A 20,737-nucleotide genomic window follows, 5' to 3' on the forward strand; every position below is an offset into this window, starting at 1 on the left:
AAGGTCCCAGCCATGAGTCCCTGCTTACCCCTAATCACAGACATGTAGGCTCTGCCCCCAAATGGTCACGTTAGGGGTTAGGGCTTCCATGTGTGAATCTGAGTCGTCTTAGACATTTCCTTGGACAGTGCTGAGTTAATGTGGTCAGCACAAGACCCAGCTTTTCACCCATCATGGGGAACACGTTGTCAGAGTTGGTGGTTTTAGGGGAGGGGCCCTGTGACCACGTAGTGACTCTAAGTCTCTGTGTATAGTCCAGGGTATCAGGAGTCACTTCCCAGGGTGACTGTTAAGGTTAAGGGACAATCCAGGACTTTGGGTGGTAGATAGGTGAGAGACAGCTGATCTTGATGAGCTCTGAGTTGTTATTAATTCCAAGGTTCCAAGATGCCATTGTTTTTGGTGATCAGGTGCTGGGTGTATAAAAGGGCCAAACACCCTCTGGGTATCTTTCCTGAGCCTGTAACCGGCTGTCTTAGGGTTACCATTGCTGTGATGAAACACCATGACCAGAAGTACCTGGGAGACACAGTTCCACACAACTGTTGATTGCCAACGGAAGTTAGGACAGGAAACCAAATAGGGCAGGAACCTAGAGGCAGGAGCTGATTCAGAGACCATGGACAGTTGCTGCTTACTGGCTTGCTTCCATGGCTTGCTCCACCTGCTTTCTAATAGAATCCAGGATCACCAGCCCAGGGATGGCCCCATCCACAATGGCCTGGGCCGTCTCCTATCAATCACTAAGAAAATGCCTTTCTTACAGAAGGGGGATCGGATGGAGGTATTTTCTCAACTAAGATTCCCTCCTTCCAGATAGCTCTAGCTTGTGTCAAGTTGACGTAGAACCATCCAGCACACTGACATTCTTTTTTTTTTTTTAATATTTATTTATTACATATAAGTACACTGTCAGTCTCTTCAGACATACCAGAAGAGGGCATCAGATCTCATTACAGATGGTTGTGAGCCACCATGTGGTTGCTGGGATTTGAACTCAGGACCTCTGGAAGAGCAGTTGGTGCTCTTAACCACTGAGCCATCTCTCCAGCCCAGCACACTGACATTCTCGATAACTTCTAAATACCCTTAGTGGCCTACAGAGTATGGGCCATCCTAGTAGAAAGGGCCTAATAGAAGCCTCTGGAATGTCCTTCCAACCAGTATAGAATCCAGATGCAGTTGTGTCGTGGGCCTGGACAAGGCCAGGGTGATGTGCTAAGCATGTCGCCATGCCCCTGTCTGATAAACCCGGGAGGGTGGGCAGACCTGGGGATTGCTCTTCTGAAGGCATAGCCGTAGCTTGATCCACCCTCTCCCAGCACACACTGTGTAGCTGTTGACCCCTAAACGCTGCTTGGTTTTTCTGTGTAGCTCTGGCTGTCCCAGAACTTACTCTGTAGACCAGGCTGGCCTTGAACTCCGAGAGCTCACCTCTGCCTCTTGTCTCCCGAGTGCTGGGATTAAAGGCATGTGCCACTACCACCCAACATATTCTTTTATCCAGTTTGCAAGGACTACCACAGGGCCTTGGTTTTTAGTTGGCAAAGCACCACTCACTATACCTCTGTTCTTGCCTCAGCTTCAGAGCCTCCTGCTCTCCCTGGTATAGAACGCTAAATTATCTTAACATCTTATAGAATGTACTTCCAGGCTTGTTCCTCGATGGGAAATGGAGGTGGGTAAGCTAGAAGTGACAGTTTCTGGAGCTGCCCCTGGAAACTGGGCGATGAATCCTGTTTCAGATACCAGGTCTGTCCAGCCAGCAAAATGGAAACTACTGGGGTTATTTTTTCCCCAACCGAATATAGCTGGGGAATGCTGAAGTAACAGAATAATTGCAAGAAACAGCAAATACCTGTTACCTAGGGCTGGGAGTTGAAGGGAGCCAGTATCACCCAGACTCAGCCTAGGAAACTACTGCTGGGCCGCAGCTCTGTGCCTTGGAGTTACTAAGCTACTGTCGAGCTGAGACAGAACTGCCTGAGAAGTGGGTGGCTGGGGCAGGCCCAAGGAGGCCAGGGATGCTTTGTAGAGCTGGGGTGGCCTCTTGTGGTCGGTCCCTACAGTTAAGTCCCAGCCTCGGGCCCTTGTTGTTCCTTTGATGGTTGGAGTCGTGTCTGCTGATGGACTACTGACCCTAAGTGAGACGGAAGCTCAGGGGAGACAGAGATTCTTAGAATGGAAGTCCCTACGGAGACAGAAACCCCTGGGGAAAAGAGGAGCTTCTAAGGGTGACAGTGCTGCTCCCTGCGGAAGAAGCCACAGTGAACTGAAGTGGCCACTTATCTTTTGGGGCTAGTAGGGTGGACCACGACGGGGACAGTTGGGAAAAGTGCGTGGAATCGGATTTTGATTAAGGCAGGATATTCTCCACTTTGGAACCTGGGAGACTCAGGTTGGGCCAGCAGGAGGACAAACCAAGCCGAAGGACTAGGAAGGGCGGAGCACACCCCAGCAGGATGGAGTTAGGTAGGAAGGGCGGACTGACACACATGCGCAGTCCCTCGCTCCACCCCTCTAGCGGAGGCCTACGGTTGTGCAAGGGGTTGGGAACCAGGGTGCGGGTGCGGACTCGGTGTTTGCACTCGGACGGAAGCTAGGGTGCGTAGTGGGCTGGCTGTAGCTCCTGGGTGGAGGGCGCTGGTGTCTGGGTCCGTGCAGTCCGGGCTGTGGCCTGTCAAATGATGGCACAGATCAGGTGCGAGCCGAGATGGCCGGCGAGGCGAGGATACTCGCACTGCTTCTCACCTACACCCACGGGCTGCAATTGGCTGGGAATGCAAATAGTTGCTCCTCTTTGACGTCACGGCACAGGGCGCATGCGCAATCTGTGCGCATGTCGTGCTGTGTTTTTCCGTCTCAGGTAAAGCGGAAGCCGCAGCCAAATAGAGCGAGCCTTCTGGTGGAAGGCGGCCTCTTCTGGATAACTACCAGTGTGAGGTGTCTTACCTGGGCCGGTTCCCTTCCCTTCCCTTCCCTCCTTTAAGCCATTTTTGATTACCCAAGTTTTGTAAAACTTGTGGCAGAGTATTACGTAAAATCTAACGTTCGCCTTTCAACTGTGCTTGGGTGCGCAAACCTTCGCTTTTCGTGCCTTAATACCTAGTTTTGTTTGGAAGGAGAAGGGCCTGGAAAAGCAGTTGCTGTTGCAAAAGTTAAAATACAATGCCCAGGAGAGCCAGCAGCACCGCCCACAAGCATACACTCAGTGAAGTCTCAGGACTGTAAGACTGCAGGGCGAAACATTAAGATACGAACCCTCCTAAGAATCTAGTCCTCTGCGTCCTGCAGCTCCAAGCCACCCTGTTCCTCTAGGCCAGTGATTCTCCACATTCCTTAACCTGGGGCCCTTTAATATAGTTCCTCATGTTGCATGAACCCCAACCATAAAACGTCTTCATTGCTACTTCATAACTAATTTTGTCACTGTTCTGAATCGCTATGTAAGAATCTGATGTGCAGGATAACGCATAACAAGGGGTCGCGACCCACAGGTTGAGAATCGCTGCGCTAGGCGGCGAAGTGTGGATAACCTCAGATGTGGTGCTGAGGTATTGTGGGCCTCGCAAATTCAATCCTCCCCCACCCCATCCCCTCTCTTAAGGGCAGGAGCAATGGTGCTCCATTTGGTGCCCAGATGGTCTGCAAGCCTCTTCAGGGCATCTCCAAGATGGAAAAAGACCTACAGCCAGAGAGCTTCTGCGCAGTTGAAGTGGCTGGGTTGCCCTCGGAGTGTGTACAGCCCCTTGGCTTGCAGAGCATACTCCAAGGTCTCTGGCAGCCCTGAGGTGATGCTGACCCCTGAGCGATACCCAGTGCAACGGCTGCCGTTTTCTACCGTGTCAGAGGAGGACCTGGCTGCATTTGAATGCATCATACCTGGCAGAGTTATCACAGATCCAGAGCAACTGCAGACTTGCAATGTGGACTGGCTGAGGACCGTGCGGGGTGAGTCAGGACCTGGGCAGTGGGAGTAAGAGATCAAAATGCAGGAAAACAGCATAGGCGAGGGGAACTGATTCCCGGTCTGTTTGCCTCACATGCCTTTGATGACACCACCAAGGTCTTCTGAGAATAAAATCGGCAGATTAAAAGGTGTGGCCCTTGTCTAAAGTGAGCGCTTGTGAACACCGCTGCTACGTCTGCTCAGTTTCTCCTTAGCTGGCTCTCACCAAAGGCGTCCCTCCCAGTTCTAGAAGCCTAGAGTCTGGAAGCAGGTGTGTTCTCTGCAGGATCTCGGAGAGGGTCCTTCCTGCAATGTGACCTTCTGGTGACCCCAGGCGTTCCTGGTAACATCCCTCGGCTTCTGCTTCAGTCTTTATCCTCGTCTGCTCTGTTTGTTTGTTTGTTTGTTGTTTTGTTTTGAGTTTTGAGATAGGGTTTCTCTGCTTAACCTTGGCTGTCTTAAGATTCTCTCTGTAGATCAGGCTGACCTCAAACTCACAGAGATCCACCTGGTTTTGCTTTTAGGATTAGTGTTTGCCACCACCACCAATGGGCATCCTCTTCTGTCTTTTAAAAAAGGACTTATTCGTGTGTGTGTGTGTGTGTGTGTGTGTGTGTGTGTGTGTGTGCGAGAGAGAGAGAGAGAGAGAGAGAGAGAGAGAGAGAGACAGAGACAGAGACAGAGAGACAGATAGGGAGGGAGGGGAGTCGCAAGTGCTTTTGGTAGCCAGAGGAGGGTGTTGGACCTCCTGGAGTTACAGTTACAGGTAGCTGGGAGCCACCTGATGAAGGTGCTGAGAATCAAAATGGGGTTTTCTACAAAAGCAGTGAGTGCTCTTAATCCTTGAGCCATCTCTCAGCCTCCTCTTCTATCCTATAGAAACTCTTGTCAGGGAATTTAGGGCCCACTTAGTCCAGATGATCTTAATGTGAGATTATTTTATTTATTTATTTATTTATTTTGGTTCATTTTTTCGGAGCTGGGGACCGAACCCAGGGCCTTGCGCTTCCTAGGTAAGCGCTTCTACCACTGAGCTAAATCCCCAGCCCCGAGATTATTTTTTTTAAGGGGTGTGTACGTGTTTATCTGTGTGGGTTTGTGCACTTGGATGCAGTACATGTGGAAGCCAGAAGGTGGCGTCGGATCCCCTGGAACTTCCAAGTGTGGGTTCTGGGACCAAACTCTAGGCCTCTGTACTGCTCTTTTTTTTTTCCTCCGGAGCTGGGGACTGAACCCAGGGCCTTGCGCCTTGCGCTTGCTAGGCAAGCGCTCTACCACTGAGCTAAATCCCCAACCCCCTCTGTACTGCTCTTAATTACTCAGCCATCTCCAGCCCTTATCTTGTCAAGATCCTGTTTCTGTATTGGGCATGAGGAGGGAATCCTGCCCCTGTGGGTAGCCTTTCTCTGGAGTGGCTGGCGGCCTTTCCAGTTAGACATTCCTCTTTGTTTGGCATTTCTCTATCTTTCACTGTCTTGGTGGTTTCAAGCTCCTTGGTTTTTTGTTTGTTTGTTTTTGTTTTTTCGAGCTTATTAGCTACTAGCTCCTCATTTTATCAGTTTCTAGTTACAAGGGTCTCCATGTATCACACGCGTGGACTGTTGTTACACGGCCTGCCGTGAGCAGGCCCTTTGCTGGGCTCTTGAATATCTGTGGGGAAACCCACTGCAGACTTAATTTCTCGCTCACCTCCACCAGCAGTGCTCAGCACTGAGCCCATTCTCGCAGGATGGCTGAACACGGCCAGCAGAAATCCCACTGGTGACCGGGGTCCCTGAGGTAGGGCAGCCAGCCTGCTCAGAAAAGGTGTTCTTCTGAAGAGAAGCAGTATGTCTTTCAGAATCACGGAGATAGGAGATGTCTAGAGCGTGAGTCTCAAGGCGATACAGTGAAAGAACAGAGAGGCTCCAGAACGTTTATGCAGCCACCACTGGGATGCCGGGAAGGTAGAAAGAAGCTTGATCGTCCTCAGTGGCTGCGGCTACAAATGCTGCCCCAAGCTTAGAGAGGCCCCTAATTGCCACTGGGTGTCAGACTAGGGGCAGTAAAAAGTGAAGAAGGTGTGTACCGGCTCTGGCAGGAAAGGTCGAGAAAGGAGATTTCAGTTTGGGAGACAGGTGTCAGTGAGTAGGACACTGCAGGAAGGGGATTCCGTCTCCACTGGAACCTAAGATGGGATGGATAGATGTGTGAGTCAGTGTTTTTCAGCCACCGTACTAGTTGGTGGAAGAAACAGAATCAACACGCAGTTTGAGGAACATAAGGATGTTTCCAAGTCTTAGAGGTTTCATCCTCCACTGAAACCACGTGCCCTCCCACAAGACCAGGTGGGGAGGGGCTGGTCTACTAGTGGCCGTGCAGTGGTCCTGCTGTTTCGTATTCCCTAGGTAGGCCCAGGATCCTCTGACATCTTCCTCTTGTACTCGACTGGCTGTGGGTCTGGTGGCTATGCTGGTCACCACCTGAAGAAGAGCAAATGTCAGAGAACATTCTTTTGGATAAACTATGGTGGAGGGTGGGCATGGGGAGAGGAAGGATTGTGTCTGAGCCACTTCCTCCACGTGGACTGACAGGTCTATTCTCTTGTCACAGGCTGTAGTAAGGTGCTGCTGAGACCCCAGACCTCAGAGGAAGTCTCCCAGATTCTTAGGTAAGAGGAGGTCTCCTACATTCTTAGGTAAGGAGATGCCTGCAGACAGGGTGCCTTACAACACCATGGGCTACATTCATACCTACCCATTAGAAGATAGGTGGTCGAGGATCTCTTCCTCTGGATCCGCATCTGTAAGAATACCAGCTGTAGGAGGCTTCACAGGCAAAGCCCAAGGGCGGATGGGTTGGGCTCAGAACTCAGGTACAGATGGTGTGCTGTCTCTTACAAACACTGAGAGGACTCGGAAGGTACTAGAATTAGGTCACATATGCCACTTCTTCAAGACCCAGAGATGGTGTCAGCTTCCCTTCTGCTAGGTACAGCTTTGGGATGGATCCTCTCTTAGACTTCTTCACGGGGTACAGGGGAAGAGCCCCTGTCAAGGCTTTTGCAGAAAGGTCTAGAAAGGAGATCTGGCTTGGGGGACAAGTGTCAGCTTGGTAGTGTGTCCTTTGGGGATAGTCGTATGGGCCTAGGGATGCTGGCTTGCATTCTACAATATGTTTGTCCCAGGCACTGCTATAAGAGGAACTTGGCTGTGAACCCACAGGGCGGAAACACTGGCATGGTGGGTGGCAGTGTCCCTGTCTTTGATGAAGTCATCCTGTCCACTGCCCTCATGAATCAAGTCATCAGCTTTCATGATGTGTCTGGTAAGTGTCTGTGTCTGTGTACTCTGAACTCCTCTGTCCTTACTGCTGCCAGGTGATGCTGTCTTTCCTTGGTAGCACTGTGATTCCACAATCACAGGCTAGAAATGCATTCAGACATTTGTGTACGCTCATGTGTTTGAGGTCCTTCCTGGGATGTACCGGTGACCTTCCCAGCATCTACAGGGTCTCCAGGTCTGGAAGGCAGCGATGGGGGTGTGGGCGGTTGTGATGCTGGGGCAAAAGAACCTTACTTCTGGTACTGTTTACCTTTCTTAAATTCTTGGTTGTTCTGGGACTGGAAGCCAATGGCTTCAGGCAATTAATATCTGTTGCTTAACAGATGAGAATTCGGGAAAGGATTTATTGCAAGTGCTCCTTTCTCTGGCAAGGGAGCTCTTAACTCTATTTGAACCAGAGAGAAAAAGGAAAGAAAGATGCTCCTCACAAAGACACATACACACCAGGTGAATTGGAAAATGGCCACACCCATACATTTGGATGGATGGATGGGGCAGAGTTCCCCAAACCTCCAACTTTATTTCTTTTTTCTGGCCTCTTTATACCTTCTTAGACAAAAATTCTTTAGAGAATTACCTCAGATAAAATATTCCACAAAAAGGGAGTTACAGAAGGATGTTGATATTAAGTTGAAGGCAGTGTTTCATTCTGTAAGCTCATTGTGAGTTCAAGGGCTGAGGAGATAGCTCAGTGGTTAAGAGCACTGACTGCTCTTCCAGAGATCCTGAGTTCAATTCCCAGCACCCACGGGGTGACTCACAACCATCTGTAATGGGATCCAATGCCCTCTTCTGGTGCGTCTGAAGACAGCTATAATATACTCATATAAATAAAATAAATAAATCTTTAAAAAGCAAAGTTCAAAGCAACAGTTTCATATGGTCTTGCCTTATAGAGCACACCTGTGGCTTCATCCTTGGGCCCAACCTAGAATAAATGTTTTTCCTTGATCACAAATTTGTCCAAGCCTATTTCTCTTTTTAGTGTAATTATGAAAGTGCATTGTATTTCTTATTATGCAGCCTTTACTTACTAATATGAGGAGTGGGCGTATTCTATTCTTGATTCTAATTTTATTATACTTCTAGCAAACAACTAAAACCATCTCTCAAAACTTCCTTCCTAAGATTTGAATCAAATCATGAATCCTATAAAATCATTAATTAAACAGCTTTAATTCATGAAAGTTCGTCTCTACGGTGATCTGCAGGCAGTCTGCTCAGTAAGCCCAGAAATCCTTAGGCTGTGTAAGAGTGACAGGAAAGGCACATCAGCTGCAAGGAGCCATCCTGAGATGAAGTCTCTGGGGACCTTGACTCTCAGGGCTTCACCCATTTTGGGCAGTGCAAAAAGGTGGGCCACCTCCAGGAAGGTCATTTGCTAGCCTTAGCCTTTCTGGATGGCTTCTGTCAGGGACAGAACTGGCAGCTGTACAAGGGCATTCTCTCTGTGTGTACCTACTAGGTGGCTCACACAGTGGGCATATGACACAAGTCCCATTTGCATGCATGGCCATCCAGTGATTCCTGCGAAGAGGTTTCGTCACTTTTCTTCTGCAGTGAAGCTGGAGAGCTGTGTAGGGGACTGCTGTTTGCAGTTGTCAGCAACATTCTCACCACCAGAGAGCATCTAAACACTGTAACTCAGGAGCCCAGTGCTCCCCAAGCTGAGATCACCGCTTTGTAACAGACCTTTCTTGTCCTCCCTCCTCCTAACTATACAAGAAGGTTTTCTTCTCCATGTTTGCCCTTCTCCTTTTTCTGGTTTTATATTGTAATTACAAAGGACCAAGTAAGTGTTTTTATTTTGCCTAGAAGGAAGAGAAGGCATCTGAGGAGAACATTCCTTCTGGGAGGTTCTCACCTCCGAGAGAGTTTGGGATTTCTCAGCAGTGAGAGTTTTCCGACCCCTAGAAATCCAGAGGCTGTTGGTAACTCAGCTGCTCTTTGTAGGAATTCTGGTTTGCCAGGCAGGCTGCGTGCTGGAGGAGCTGAGCAGGTACGTGCAGGAGCGGGACTTCATCATGCCACTGGACTTGGGTGCAAAGGGCAGCTGCCACATTGGGGGTAATGTCGCAACGAACGCTGGGGGTCTGCGGTTTCTGCGGTACGGCTCTCTTCGAGGGACTGTCCTGGGCCTGGAAGTGGTGAGCTGGATTCTAAAGGGGTGCAAAGCCTGCCCTGGGGGTGTCCTAGCTTCAGTCTGAGGCTGTTGTCTTGGCAGTGGTATAGAATGTAGGGTTGTATCATTGTGTGTAAGTCTATTCCAGGTTAGGGATTGTATTGTAATGGTTTCTGGCTTTAGGCGCTTCAAAGACATGTGGCGTTCACATAGGAGCTACCGGGGACACTTTTCTCAGGCAGTGACCCTCTACTTGTACCTGACTTTCAGAATTTGGAGAATGGGCTGGAGAGATGGCTCAGTGGTTAAGAGCACCTTCTAGGGGCTGGGGATTTGGCTCAGTGGTAGAGCGCTTACCTAGGAAGCACAAGGCCCTGGGTTCGGTCCCCAGCTCCGAAAAAAAAGAACCAAAAAAAAAAAAAAAAAAAAAAAAAAAACACCTTCTAGTGGTCCTGAGTTCAAATCCCAGCAACCACATGGTGGCTCACGACCATCTGTAATATGATCTGTAATATGATCTGGTGCCCTCTTCTGGTGTGTCTGAAGACAGCTACAGTGTACTTATATATAATAAATAAATAAATCTTTAAAAAAAGAAATGAGAGTGACAAAGTTAGCTAAGGCCAACTTGGTACAAAGTTACACCCCTACCAACTTACCTCTGGGACCCTTGAGTCCCCTTCCCTGAATGCTTCTTCCCATTGATGCGATAAAATAACTGGCAGAAGTAGAGGAGGAAGGGTTTACTTTGACTCACTTTGAGAGGATACAGTCCATGGTGGCTGGGAAGGCATGCTGGCAGGAGTGTGGGGGGCTGGTTACATTGTGTCCGGAAGTAGAGAGAGATCAGTTCAGGCTCATGCCCTTATCCTTCTAGTCAAGCTGGGGTCGTTGCTGTCCACATTTAAGATGAGTTTTCCTACTTCAGTTAAATATTTCTGGAAACACTCACATAGACACCACTGACCTAGGGCTTCCCTGGTCCTCTCCCCCCACCTCTCCCTCTCTCTTCCTTCCTCTCCCTCCTTTCTTCCCTTCCTCCCCCCTTCTGTCTGTCTGTCTCTGCTCCCCCCCTCTCTCTGTCTTTTATCTTTTATCTATCATTCTTTACCTTATTTTCTGAGATAAAGTCTCTTATTGATTTTGGAGCTCATTGATTGACTGGATTGGTTGGTTGGCCAGTGATCCTCCTTTCTCTGCCTCCCAAAGGTGGGATTAGAGGCACAAGTAGCTATGTCAGGCACACACATCCCCTATTTATTATTTGTTTAGCTATTGAGTCAGGGTTTCACTGTTCACCCTGGCTGCCCTGGGTGTAGACCAGGCTGACCTCAAATTCACAGAGATCTGTATCGGTGAATCAGTTAAACCACTTTGTCTCCTAGCAGGTCGTGTGCACTGTACCCATGTAGGTGCGGGTGCATGTGTGTGTGTGTGTGTGTGTGTCCCTAGGGCCACTTTCCTGGATTCTTACATGGCAGTGGGCCTTTAAGTTTTGTCTTTCTGCTTTCCTGTCATGGTGATTTTCCTCCTCTTCCCTCTCTCTCTCAGTCCTTTGACTACCCAGTCTAAAAGTCCTGCCCTGTCTCCCTGCCCAACCATTGGCTGTATGGCAATTTTTAAAAAAGATTTATTTATTTATTATATATGAGTACACTGTAGCTGTCTTCAGACACACCAGAAGAGGCCATTGGATCCCATTACAGATGGTTGTGAGCCACCATGTGGTTACTAGGAATTGAACTCAGGACCTCTGGAAGAGCAGTCAGTGCTCCCAACCACTGAGCCATCTCTCCAGTCCCATGGCAATTCTTTATTACCAATCGAAGCCAGCTGGGGGCAGGGACCCTCAGGTCTGGAAGCTCGGCATTTTGGGAGCCGAAATAAGACAAAACATTAGAACCAATTCCCAACAGAGATTCTCCTGCTTCAGTCCCCTGAGTGCTGGGATTAAAGTCATGTGTCACACCTATGTATTTCATGTGTGTTGAACATACCACGGCACATGTGTGAAGGTCAGAGGACAGATTGTGGGCGTTGCTTCTCTATTCCTATTTATTTATATTTATAGAGATTGAACTGGTTTGCTGGGCTTAGTGCCAGGCGCCCTTGCTCACTAAGCCATCTCACAGTCTCTAACCCCGGCCCTTTACATGGATGCTAGAAATCAGGACTGACGACCTCTGCTTGTGCAGCAGTGAGCCCTCTCCCCTGCTCCTCTTTCTCTGTTGGGCCTTTATCCCAACCACTGCTGGTGCTAATGGCAGAGCCTCTGTCCTATTTATTAACCAGGGCAAATGCAAAACCATGCCTTATCCAGCAAGCTCTGGTGTCCCTGTGGTTCTGTTTTCTGTTATTATTATTATTATTATTATTATTATTATTATTATTATTACTATTACTATTATTACTGTCTTGAGAATTCAGTGCCCCTCTGACTTGAAGTATTAGCCAACGATGAGTCTCAGGTAGAATTGCAGTATGGGAACCAGCAGTGCCTTTTTGACTGAGGGCCTCAGATGTGGGGGAACCTGAAGGCAGGGCTGCTCTCTGCTGTTCAGTCCTCCCGGCTGTGCTCCTCCTTTCTCCAACTGTGTTCCTGTTCCCCTTTCAAGGGCTCCTAGCCCCTCAGGTGTGTTCCCTGTCCCCAAGTTGCATGATGGCTACTCCCAGCTCTACAAGTGCCTTGTTTCTCCTTAATACCTTCCCTACCCTTTGCAGCCGTGCTCCCGCCTCCCAGTCTGTGCTCCCTGCTCTTCCTGGCTGTGCTCCTCCTCACTTGCACCCACTCCCTGCCCTCCGCAGCTGTGCACTCTGCCTTGAGTGGGTTTTGCTCCAGGAGCAAGATTCAGTTGAGGGGAGCCTTGTTCTAGCTGGGGAGAAAAGTCGTCCTCTTTGTCTGATGAATCCACTCAGGATTCATCCTGAATCAAATGGGGTGGGATGGGCAGGGTGGGTGTGGCTTTATGGCTGGCTACTATGGGGGGCGGGGAGCACAGTTGGATCTGGGTCAGCATTTCTGAAGAAGGGAAGGGTGGCTGATGGAGGCAGGCCTGTCTCTTTCCTCTTGTCAGGTACTTGCTGATGGAACCATCCTGAACTGCCTGACCTCTTTGAGGAAGGACAACACTGGCTATGACCTGAAGCAGATGTTCATTGGGTCAGAGGGCACCCTGGGAGTCATCACTGCTGTATCCATCGTGTGCCCACCGAGGCCCAAGGCTGTGAATGTGGCTTTCCTTGGTAGGTCCTTCAACTTGCTTCTGAGCCAGCTATCGGAGGTGGGCAGCTGCTCTGGACATGTTGGTGTGAGGGTGGACTGAGAAGAGCCCATTGCTCCTTGCCTCTCCACTTCCTGTCTGGAGGAGATCTGGATCCTGGCCCTCTAGGTATCCATAGTGTAGCCTGAACCAGAAGTGATGCACTTCACCCTCACAAAATTGAGATGTTCTTCTGTGTGCCACCACACTTGGATTTAAAAAGTATGTTGTGTGATCCTGAGAGAGGCAGAGGCATAGTGATAATTGTTCTGGGGCATTGGTGCTTTCTCTCTTTCTCTTTCCCTCTCTCCCTCTCCCTGTCTCTCTGTTTCTCTCCCTCTCCCTGTCTTTCTGTCTCTCTCCCTCTCTCCCTTTCTCTCTGTCTCTCTCTGTCTCTCTGTTTCTGCCTCTCTCTCTCTCTCTCTCTCTCTCTCTCTCTCTCTCTCTCTCTAGCTCCACAGTTGGCTGTAGCCTCTCTATACATAAGGCCCTCACACCATTCGACCTTCCTCTTCTATGCAGCTGAGGTGAAACAAGCTTCTGCTCACGGCCTCCCTTTTCTACCTGTGGCTCGTGCCTTTCTCGTTTACCTTCCTTTGGATTGTCATCTGCCCTCTGTCCACAGCTGACTCATTCAGTTAAACTGAGCGAGTTCTGGAGGGAACTGGGCATGCTGACTCACCAAGGCCCAGCGGAGAAGGCTGTAGGTCTGACGGCCTCTTCCCAGTTACTGCTTCCTGTTGTGTCCCTTTATTCTATTTATTTATTTAATCCGTGTGGATGTGTAAGTGCACATTTATGTGTATGCTTGGATGGTCAGAGGCCAACCTTGGGTACTGTCCTGCCTTGTTGTTTGAGCCAGGGCTTTTTATTGTCCTGGTAATCATTGATTAGACTAAGCTAGCCAGCCAGTGAGCCCCAGGGACCCACCTGCCTTCACTTCCTCAGTGCAGGAATTCTAGATGTGCACCAATTCCAGATGTGCACCAGTTTTCTTTTGCTTTCTTTTCCTCCTCCTCCTCCTTCCCCCTCCTCTTCCTCCTCCTCCTCTTCCTCCTCCTCCTTTATCTTCTTCTTTCTCCTCCTTCTTCTCCTTCTTACGTTTCCTCCACCTCCCTCCTCCCCTCCTCTTCCTCCTCCTCCTCCTCCATTTATATGTAGTTTTACCTGTGTATATGTCTTTTTGCCTGTATGTGTGCCTGTGTACCATGTGTATGCAATGCCTGTGGAGCTTTAGAAGAGGTCAGATTTCCTGGAACTGTGGTTACAGATGTCCGTGAGCCACCATGTGGGTTCTGAGAAGGGAACCTCGGTCCTCTGGAAGAGCAGTTAGTGCGCTTAGCCTCTGAGCTGTCTCTGCAGCCCCCATGCTTGGTTTCTCAAGTGCGTGCTGAGGATCAGACTCTGGTCCTTGCACTTGTACAGCTAGCACGTTAAAGGGACAATCCCCAGCCGCAGGGCCATTTAACTCCTCATCTATCTGCAGCAGACACTTCTCAGTCTCCTGACTATAACGAAAACGGAGACCATTTCCTGTAATGGAGGACCTGGTGTCTCACAGTGTCGTGTCCGGGTGCTCTGAGCTACCTTAGGTTATATACAGAGCCTTGATCTGAATCATTTGTTTGGTTTCCAGAAGCCTACCTAGGGTAAGGATGGTTTCCTCTTGGAGAGGGTTGTGCTGCTATTGCTAGGTAGCCCTGTGTCTTCTAAAGTCTGAGAATGTCATCTCCTACCACAGGGTCTCTGGATCCCCTCTCTGTGGATGCATCCCCTCAGTTTCTTTCTGTGTCCATACTTGAGGGAGCAGCCACCCTGGGGCTGTGTGGTGGCTCCCGAGCCCCGTGGCTCTGCAGGGATCTCAGGTGTATAAATGAGTGATTGGTGATTTTCTGTGATCAAGTTAGACCTTATTGCAGACGGGAGACAGGAATGACCCGTTTCTGACAGCTCTTGTTCTCCCTCCTCTGCCCCGATTCCTTTTGCCCTTCCAAGTGCCCCGAGGCAGCTCTCAGGCATAGTTTCAGATCTAGAGACCTCGAAATGTACTTGTGGGCTAGCTAACCTGTGGAGTGTTTCAAGCCATCAATAGCCACTCTACTTGTCCTGTGAGTTGGGTTGATGTTGCTGCTGAGGAGGGGAGACCTGGCCTGGTGGTGGGTGAGGCCCTGAGTTCCATTGTTCTTCGCCGGTGGTGCCTGATACACTGTATCCCATCGCAGGCTGCCCTGGGTTTACTGAGGTTCTGCAGACCTTCCGCACCTGCAAGGGGCAACTGGGCGAGATCCTGTCTGCCTTTGAGTTTATGGATGCCGAATGCATGCAGTTGGTTGGACAGCACCTCCACCTGACCAACCCAGTACAAGGTATCTATCTACCTCTGTGCAGTTCAGTGACACCGTCTCACTGCTTCAGCACTGTGGGACATGTTGGTTGACTCAAAGGTGTGGGCTGTCTCAGGAAGATGGGTGGCAAGGAGCACTGTGTGGTTATGGGTCATTGTGTATAGGAAATCTTTCTCACCTTTAACATCTGTATTCATTCTGTAATAGGATGAACTTGTACCATTGTTCTGGAAGAAGCCTTAATGTTTTTGTTAAGGGATGGGACAGTGCCCCTCAGTAAGTTAGAAACCCACCTTTAACTTTTTGAAACTTTAAGCAGTAAGTTTTTTTTTAAAGACATTTATTTTAGTTATATGAGTCTTCAGATACACCAGAAGAGGGCATCCAATCCAATTACAGATAGTTGTGAGCCACCATGTGGCTGCTGGGAATTGAACTCAGAACCTCTGGAAGAGCAGTTAGTGCTCTTAACCACTGAGCCATCTCTCCAGCACAACAGCGAGTTCTCGTGATAGAAATTGCAGCCTTTAGTATGTAGTAGCTATGTCTCAGGTGAGCATCCACCAACAAGTGGCCTTTCCTTGGGCTTCTGGAGTCTGTAAGAAGAGACAAGCCAGCTCTTAGAGCCCTCAATTGCCTTGCTGTGCCAGCCTCTTGCCGCATCAGGCTGTTAGGAGGTATGGAACTGGACCCACACATGAGGCTAAGTGAGCAGGGTGGGGCTTCCTGCAGAGGGTCACCTTTGGTCTTCCTCTCTGTTAGCAGCAAACTTAGGCTTAACCCATGTGAAACTTAGCATGCCTGAATGCTTCTGGTTCCGTAGGTCACCTCAGGCACTCGGGAAGAGCTGTCTTTGTCGTATGTGACCAGGAGGAAAGTGGTTCTAACTCAGGATGCTGGCAGGTGGGACTGGGGCTCACACTGCATTTCCTGCTCCCTTTCAGAGAGTCCATTCTATGTCCTGGTTGAGACCTCAGGCTCCAGTGCCGGGCACGATGCTGAGAAACTGACCAACGTCCTGGAGCAAGTGCTGAATTCTGGCCTGGTGATCGATGGCACTATGGCCACCGACCAGAGGAAAGTCCAGGTGCTGTAACCCTGCTTTCCCATCCCTTCCCTCCCGTTCACATAGCTAGGGCCTAATCTGCCCTGCAGTGATGGCCAAGATACCACAGACTCCACAGTATTGATAGAAAACCTCTTTGGAGTAAAAAATGTATTCATGGTATCTAGATTGTTTTCCCTAACACCAAAATATTACCCCACACATCTCCCCATGCCCAGGCTGCGTGGTGAATAGATCTGTGGCTGACCATGTGCTGGCTATAAAAAGTTAGCTACAGCTCTCCATAGATTTGTGTGTGGAGAGGCAGGAAAAACTAAGCACTATGGAAAGCAAGCCTGAAGGCCCCAAAAGTCCCCGGGGAAGAGGGCATCTGAGGAACAGCCTTGGTTATGTTGCAGGGAACCCGTCTGGGCTCCTGGGGGGCAAAGGAACAGCAGGCATTTCTGTTAGGGAGCTGTTCTGCACCTAAACTGGGAGTGTTATTGTCTGGGCGTCTGGCCATGGTCCTGCTGTCTGCAGTATGATGAGCTGCCAGCAGAGGGCAGAGAGGCTGCAGGGAGGTCCTTGGAGAGAAAAAAGGAGTGTGGAAAAAAAAAAACAAACCAAAAAACAAAAACCACTGATTGCTTGAGCTGTGACCTCTGGAGTCAACCTGTTATATATTCTATTCAGTTTATTAAATTGTCTTCTTTATAGCTAGCATTGTTTTGTTAGTTGGTTGCTTTTAGGGTTTGTTGTTCTTGTTTTTGTTTGTGAGACAACTTCCTCTGTAAACCAAGCTGGCCTTGAACTTAAAGAGATCTGCCTGCCTCTGCCTCCCCAATGCTGGGATTAAAGGGGTTCGTTACCACTGGCCACCACCATCTGGCAGCAGTCTGTCTTTACAAAGTCTCTGTCCCAGCATCGTCACAGAACTGGACCCTCCGACAGCACAGTTGACCTTTGTACTTGCAGACCCTCTGCCCTCCACTCTCTGTGGAAACCTGGCTTAAAGCACTATTTCAGCGACTCCGGCCCAGGAGCCCTTGTTGTGGTGTGCTCTGACTGTGTGCTCTTTCTGTCATAGATGCTGTGGGCCTTGCGGGAAAGGATCACAGAGGCACTCAGTCGTGACGGCTACGTGTTCAAGTATGACTTATCCCTCCCCGTGGAGCGGCTCTATGACCTTGTGATCGACCTGCGCACCCGCCTTGGCCCTCGAGCCAAGCATGTGGTGGGATATGGGCACTTGGGTGAGCAAGCATGTCACCCTGCCCCTGTGAGCTGCGGCATAGTTCCACAGTGGTGATCTGAGTTAATTTGAATACATTAAAGATAGCCCCGGAGACATTAAAATACACTGGTGTCACATTAAAGAGAGAAGGCTTAACTTCCCCTTGAATTAATTCAACCAAGAACAAGCTAAAGGTTGAATCCCTGTGTCTGCCGAGTGTCTGCCCATGCACGCCTGATATCTTTGGTTTTGACTCTTCTCCTATTGCTGTTTATCTGTGTGAGGTCACATGAGGAAGGACTGAGGGGTAATTTACAGAAATCTTTAAAAGAATTTCACAAGCGAATGGATTATTATTTTTTTTTTTTACTCCAGCTTACACCTACTGGCCCCAAACCACTCAGTAAAGCAAACGGAGCTATAAATAAACACTGTGAAGTCATACCTGTTGCTTCCAACGTTTACGGCAGACTTTTGTAGTTCAAGGTCGTCTTTCAACCTGTTTTTAGCAAACGATTACCATCACACACGCATAGTATACACACGTGCACACACACAGATACGCACACACATGCATACACACACAGACACGAATACACACACACACACACACACAGACCGAGACACACAGACACAAATACACACACACACACAGACTGAGACACACACTCATACACACGCACACACACAGACTGAGACACTCTATTTCTGTTGGGCCTGGAATCTACTATGTAGACCAGACTGGCCTCAAACTCATGGAGATCCACCTGCCTCTGCCTCCTGGGCGCTGGGATTAACGATGTGCACCTCTGCAGGCTGCCACTTCCAGCGTTGTTTGGAAAGCCGTTTGCTGTGCGGGAATGACTCTCCCCAGCCTGTGTCTTTAGAGCGTAGGGTTTCAAGGGGGAGTGCCCTCATTTTGGGCAGGATCGAAAAGTAGCTCCTGTGCCCAAATTACTGTAAGATGGGGCCCAGCAACTGCCATTCATAGACTCAGAGGGTTGGAGGGATGGCCAAGGGTCGTGACTTAGAACCAGGATAGGTGGGGTGTGTTCATCTGGTTGGGGGTTGGGGGAGTGAAGTCTGAGGAGGACTTGTTGTGCAGATGTCTAGGGCCTGCTCAGACTAACTGTCCCTTGTTCCTCAGGGGATGGCAACCTTCACCTGAACGTGACAGCAGAGGCCTTTAGCCAGGAGCTGCTTGGTGCCTTGGAGCCTTATGTGTACGCCTGGACAGCGGAACAGCGGGGCAGCGTCAGTGCTGAGCACGGCCTGGGCTTCAAGAAGAAGAATGTACTCGGCTATAGCAAGCCACCTGTGGCTGTGAAGCTTATGCAACAGCTGAAGGCCATGCTGGACCCCAAAGGCATCCTGAACCCCTATAAGACTCTACCTGCTCGGGCCTAACTAGAGCTTTTCAGCTTCTTGTGCAAGAGGCTAGGACCTTGGGCATGCAGGCTTGGTGGGCCCTGGAGGTCTCCCAGCTGATGGCCCGTGCAGTAGACCCTCTGGGCTCGACTGCCTTTCTGTGAGGATGAGCAGAGAGCAGATAGAGCTGCCCAGCCCTTCTCTGGTCTCCTACCAGCTCATGGTGGACGGAATAAGTGGGTGGGGGGTTGCCCCACTCCCAAACAAGCCAGATCTCACCTGCTCTGTGGTGGTCTGTGGAGACCTGATGCATCTCTGTAGCGTGTCATTTTAAAAACATACTACCTTGTCTGCTGCTGCAACCCGTGCTCTGAGCTAGGCTCAGGGATCAGTCACCGCTGGTCTCACTTAGGTGCACCAATGGCCTGGCCATTTTTCCTGAGAGCCTCGATTGTTCCCCGAGACCCTCATGGCCAGCTTAGCCAAGCTGCCAACAACTGTCCTGGCCGCCATCTTTCTCCTTCTGCCCAGTTTACTGCCATGGGTGGAAAACACTAGACTACTGGCCAGATAACTCAATGACTGGGCAAAGAATTTCCTGCCCCAATCTTATCAACTAGATCCCTTCGTCCTCCTTGGCCCCTGCTCAACATGGAGGCTACAAACTCTAGGAGCCCCAAGACCTACATGTCTGCAGTTTACTACTTGCCTGGGCTGAATTCCTCTTTCTTTGCGTCCTTTCTCTTCCTCCTGGGTCCTGGAAGTCCCGTCTTTTCTCCTTCTCCCAAAAATTGGCTTCTGCCTCCTTTATTGACACAATCGAGAGTCAATTAGGGAGTCAATACCTCTCCCTACAGATCTCTGGAAGAGTGCCACGTGGTGTCTTGGATGGATCTTCCTGGATGGTTTGCCGTGTGGCGTGTACCCTGTGAGGGCTGCAGCCCCAGATCAGTTACCATGATGACCCAGAACACCACAGCTCATTCCCATGAGTGGAATTTGCTGTCATATCAAGCAGGCCTTGGATTGGTAACTGTGGTCCACCTGACCAGGTCATTCCCTTGGGTTTTGTTCATTTTTGGGCAGGGTCTTTCCACATAGCCCTGGCTGTTCAGGAACTTACGATGTAGACCAGATTGACCTTTATCTCACAGTGATCCGCTGTGCCTCTGCCTTTCCTTCTGTCCCCCGAGCGCTGGGATTAAAGGCAAGTGCCGCTACACCCAGCTTGCCTTGCTCTTGAAGACCTGATGGTTGTTCAGCAGGTGCAGAGATTGCCTGCAGAGCCTGACCTTTCTGGATATGGGACAGTCCCCCAACTGAATCGATTCATGGATTCAGTCATGGGAGTACTATCCTCTAGGATTTGACCTGTCAAATGATCTGGGGTTCCGGCAGTCTGGGAGGTTGAATACACCTACCGTGACTTTTCTTTTCTTTTTTCTGTTATCAGTTTCCAGAAAAAAAATTGAACTACAACCTGGAAGAGAGCGAGAGGAAGCAAGAGCAAGAGAGTGAGGGGGTGGGGCAAGCAGCACCGTTTATAGTGTCAGGGGAACCTGACTGTTGCCAGGTAACGGTGGGGTACAGCTTAGACAGAAAGCTAACTTTCCCCCTGCTTTGGCTTCTGCTGCTAGAAAATTACTCACATAAAGCTGATTGCAAAGTTGTGGCTCGTTACATCCCTCCGTGCATTTAATGCACCCTGGAATCCCACTGTCTTCACTCGTGGGTTAGGAGGTTAATGTTAGGAGTGTGAGCAGGGGAGGAGTGAGAAGCTGTAGTCACCCTGCCCTGCATGGTACACGTAGGCACAGTGCATGTGGGGGTCCCAACACAGGCATGTGTTAGGTCCTTCCTGCCAGGGCCTGCCTTACTCTTGCTCCCGCTGGGCATTCGTTCCTAGAGCGTTCCTGAGTGGCAGGCGAAGGGCTGCAGTTTTCTCTTGACTAGTTATGTGATGCCCCTATGATTCATCCATCCCTGGGGAAGGGTCACTTCTTAGGCCCACTCTAGCTTTTCTTTTGTGTCCCCAAGAGTCCATTTTGCAGTTCGAGCCAGTGAAATACAGCACGGCTGGTGTAGCGCCGG

At 49.8% G+C, this 20,737-nt stretch overlaps 1 protein-coding gene across 5 annotated transcripts; it reads left to right on the forward strand.

Annotated features, from left to right (window-relative positions):
- Positions 1 to 874: 874 nt before the first annotated feature.
- D2hgdh (D-2-hydroxyglutarate dehydrogenase) lies at positions 875 to 20,315 on the forward strand. Of its 5 annotated transcripts, XR_005488880.2 has the most exons (11): positions 875 to 2,866; positions 3,608 to 3,951; positions 6,542 to 6,599; positions 7,116 to 7,255; positions 9,226 to 9,419; positions 12,469 to 12,637; positions 14,877 to 15,020; positions 15,944 to 16,086; positions 17,132 to 17,297; positions 18,426 to 19,698; positions 20,100 to 20,315. XR_005488880.2 is itself a non-coding variant. In XM_006245520.4 (10 exons), the coding sequence occupies exons 1-10, from the start codon at positions 2,823 to 2,825 to the stop codon at positions 18,683 to 18,685; spliced, it is 1,662 nt and encodes a 553-aa protein (XP_006245582.1). In that variant the 5' UTR covers positions 875 to 2,822; the 3' UTR covers positions 18,686 to 20,315. The 5 variants fall into 5 exon arrangements, 4 of the variants coding, with proteins under 4 accessions (XP_006245582.1, XP_006245584.1, XP_006245583.1 ...); XM_006245520.4 differs by having other exon boundaries at positions 18,426 to 20,315; XM_006245522.5 differs by having other exon boundaries at positions 2,496 to 2,604; positions 3,613 to 3,951; positions 18,426 to 20,315.
- Positions 20,316 to 20,737: the final 422 nt, after the last annotated feature.

Source organism: Rattus norvegicus, chromosome 9, assembly GCF_036323735.1.
Source record: "Rattus norvegicus strain BN/NHsdMcwi chromosome 9, GRCr8, whole genome shotgun sequence".
Classification (NCBI taxonomy): domain Eukaryota; kingdom Metazoa; phylum Chordata; class Mammalia; order Rodentia; family Muridae; genus Rattus; species Rattus norvegicus.

Coding starts and splice junctions, on each gene's coding strand:
- D2hgdh (XM_006245520.4), top strand. CDS start 2,823: ATGCGCAATCTGTGCGCATGTCGTGCTGTGTTTTTCCGTCTCAG. Junction 2,867..3,607: donor GCTGTGTTTTTCCGTCTCAG/GTAAAGCGGAAG, acceptor CCCTCTCTTAAG/GGCAGGAGCAATGGTGCTCC. Junction 7,256..9,225: donor CAGCTTTCATGATGTGTCTG/GTAAGTGTCTGT, acceptor TGCTCTTTGTAG/GAATTCTGGTTTGCCAGGCA.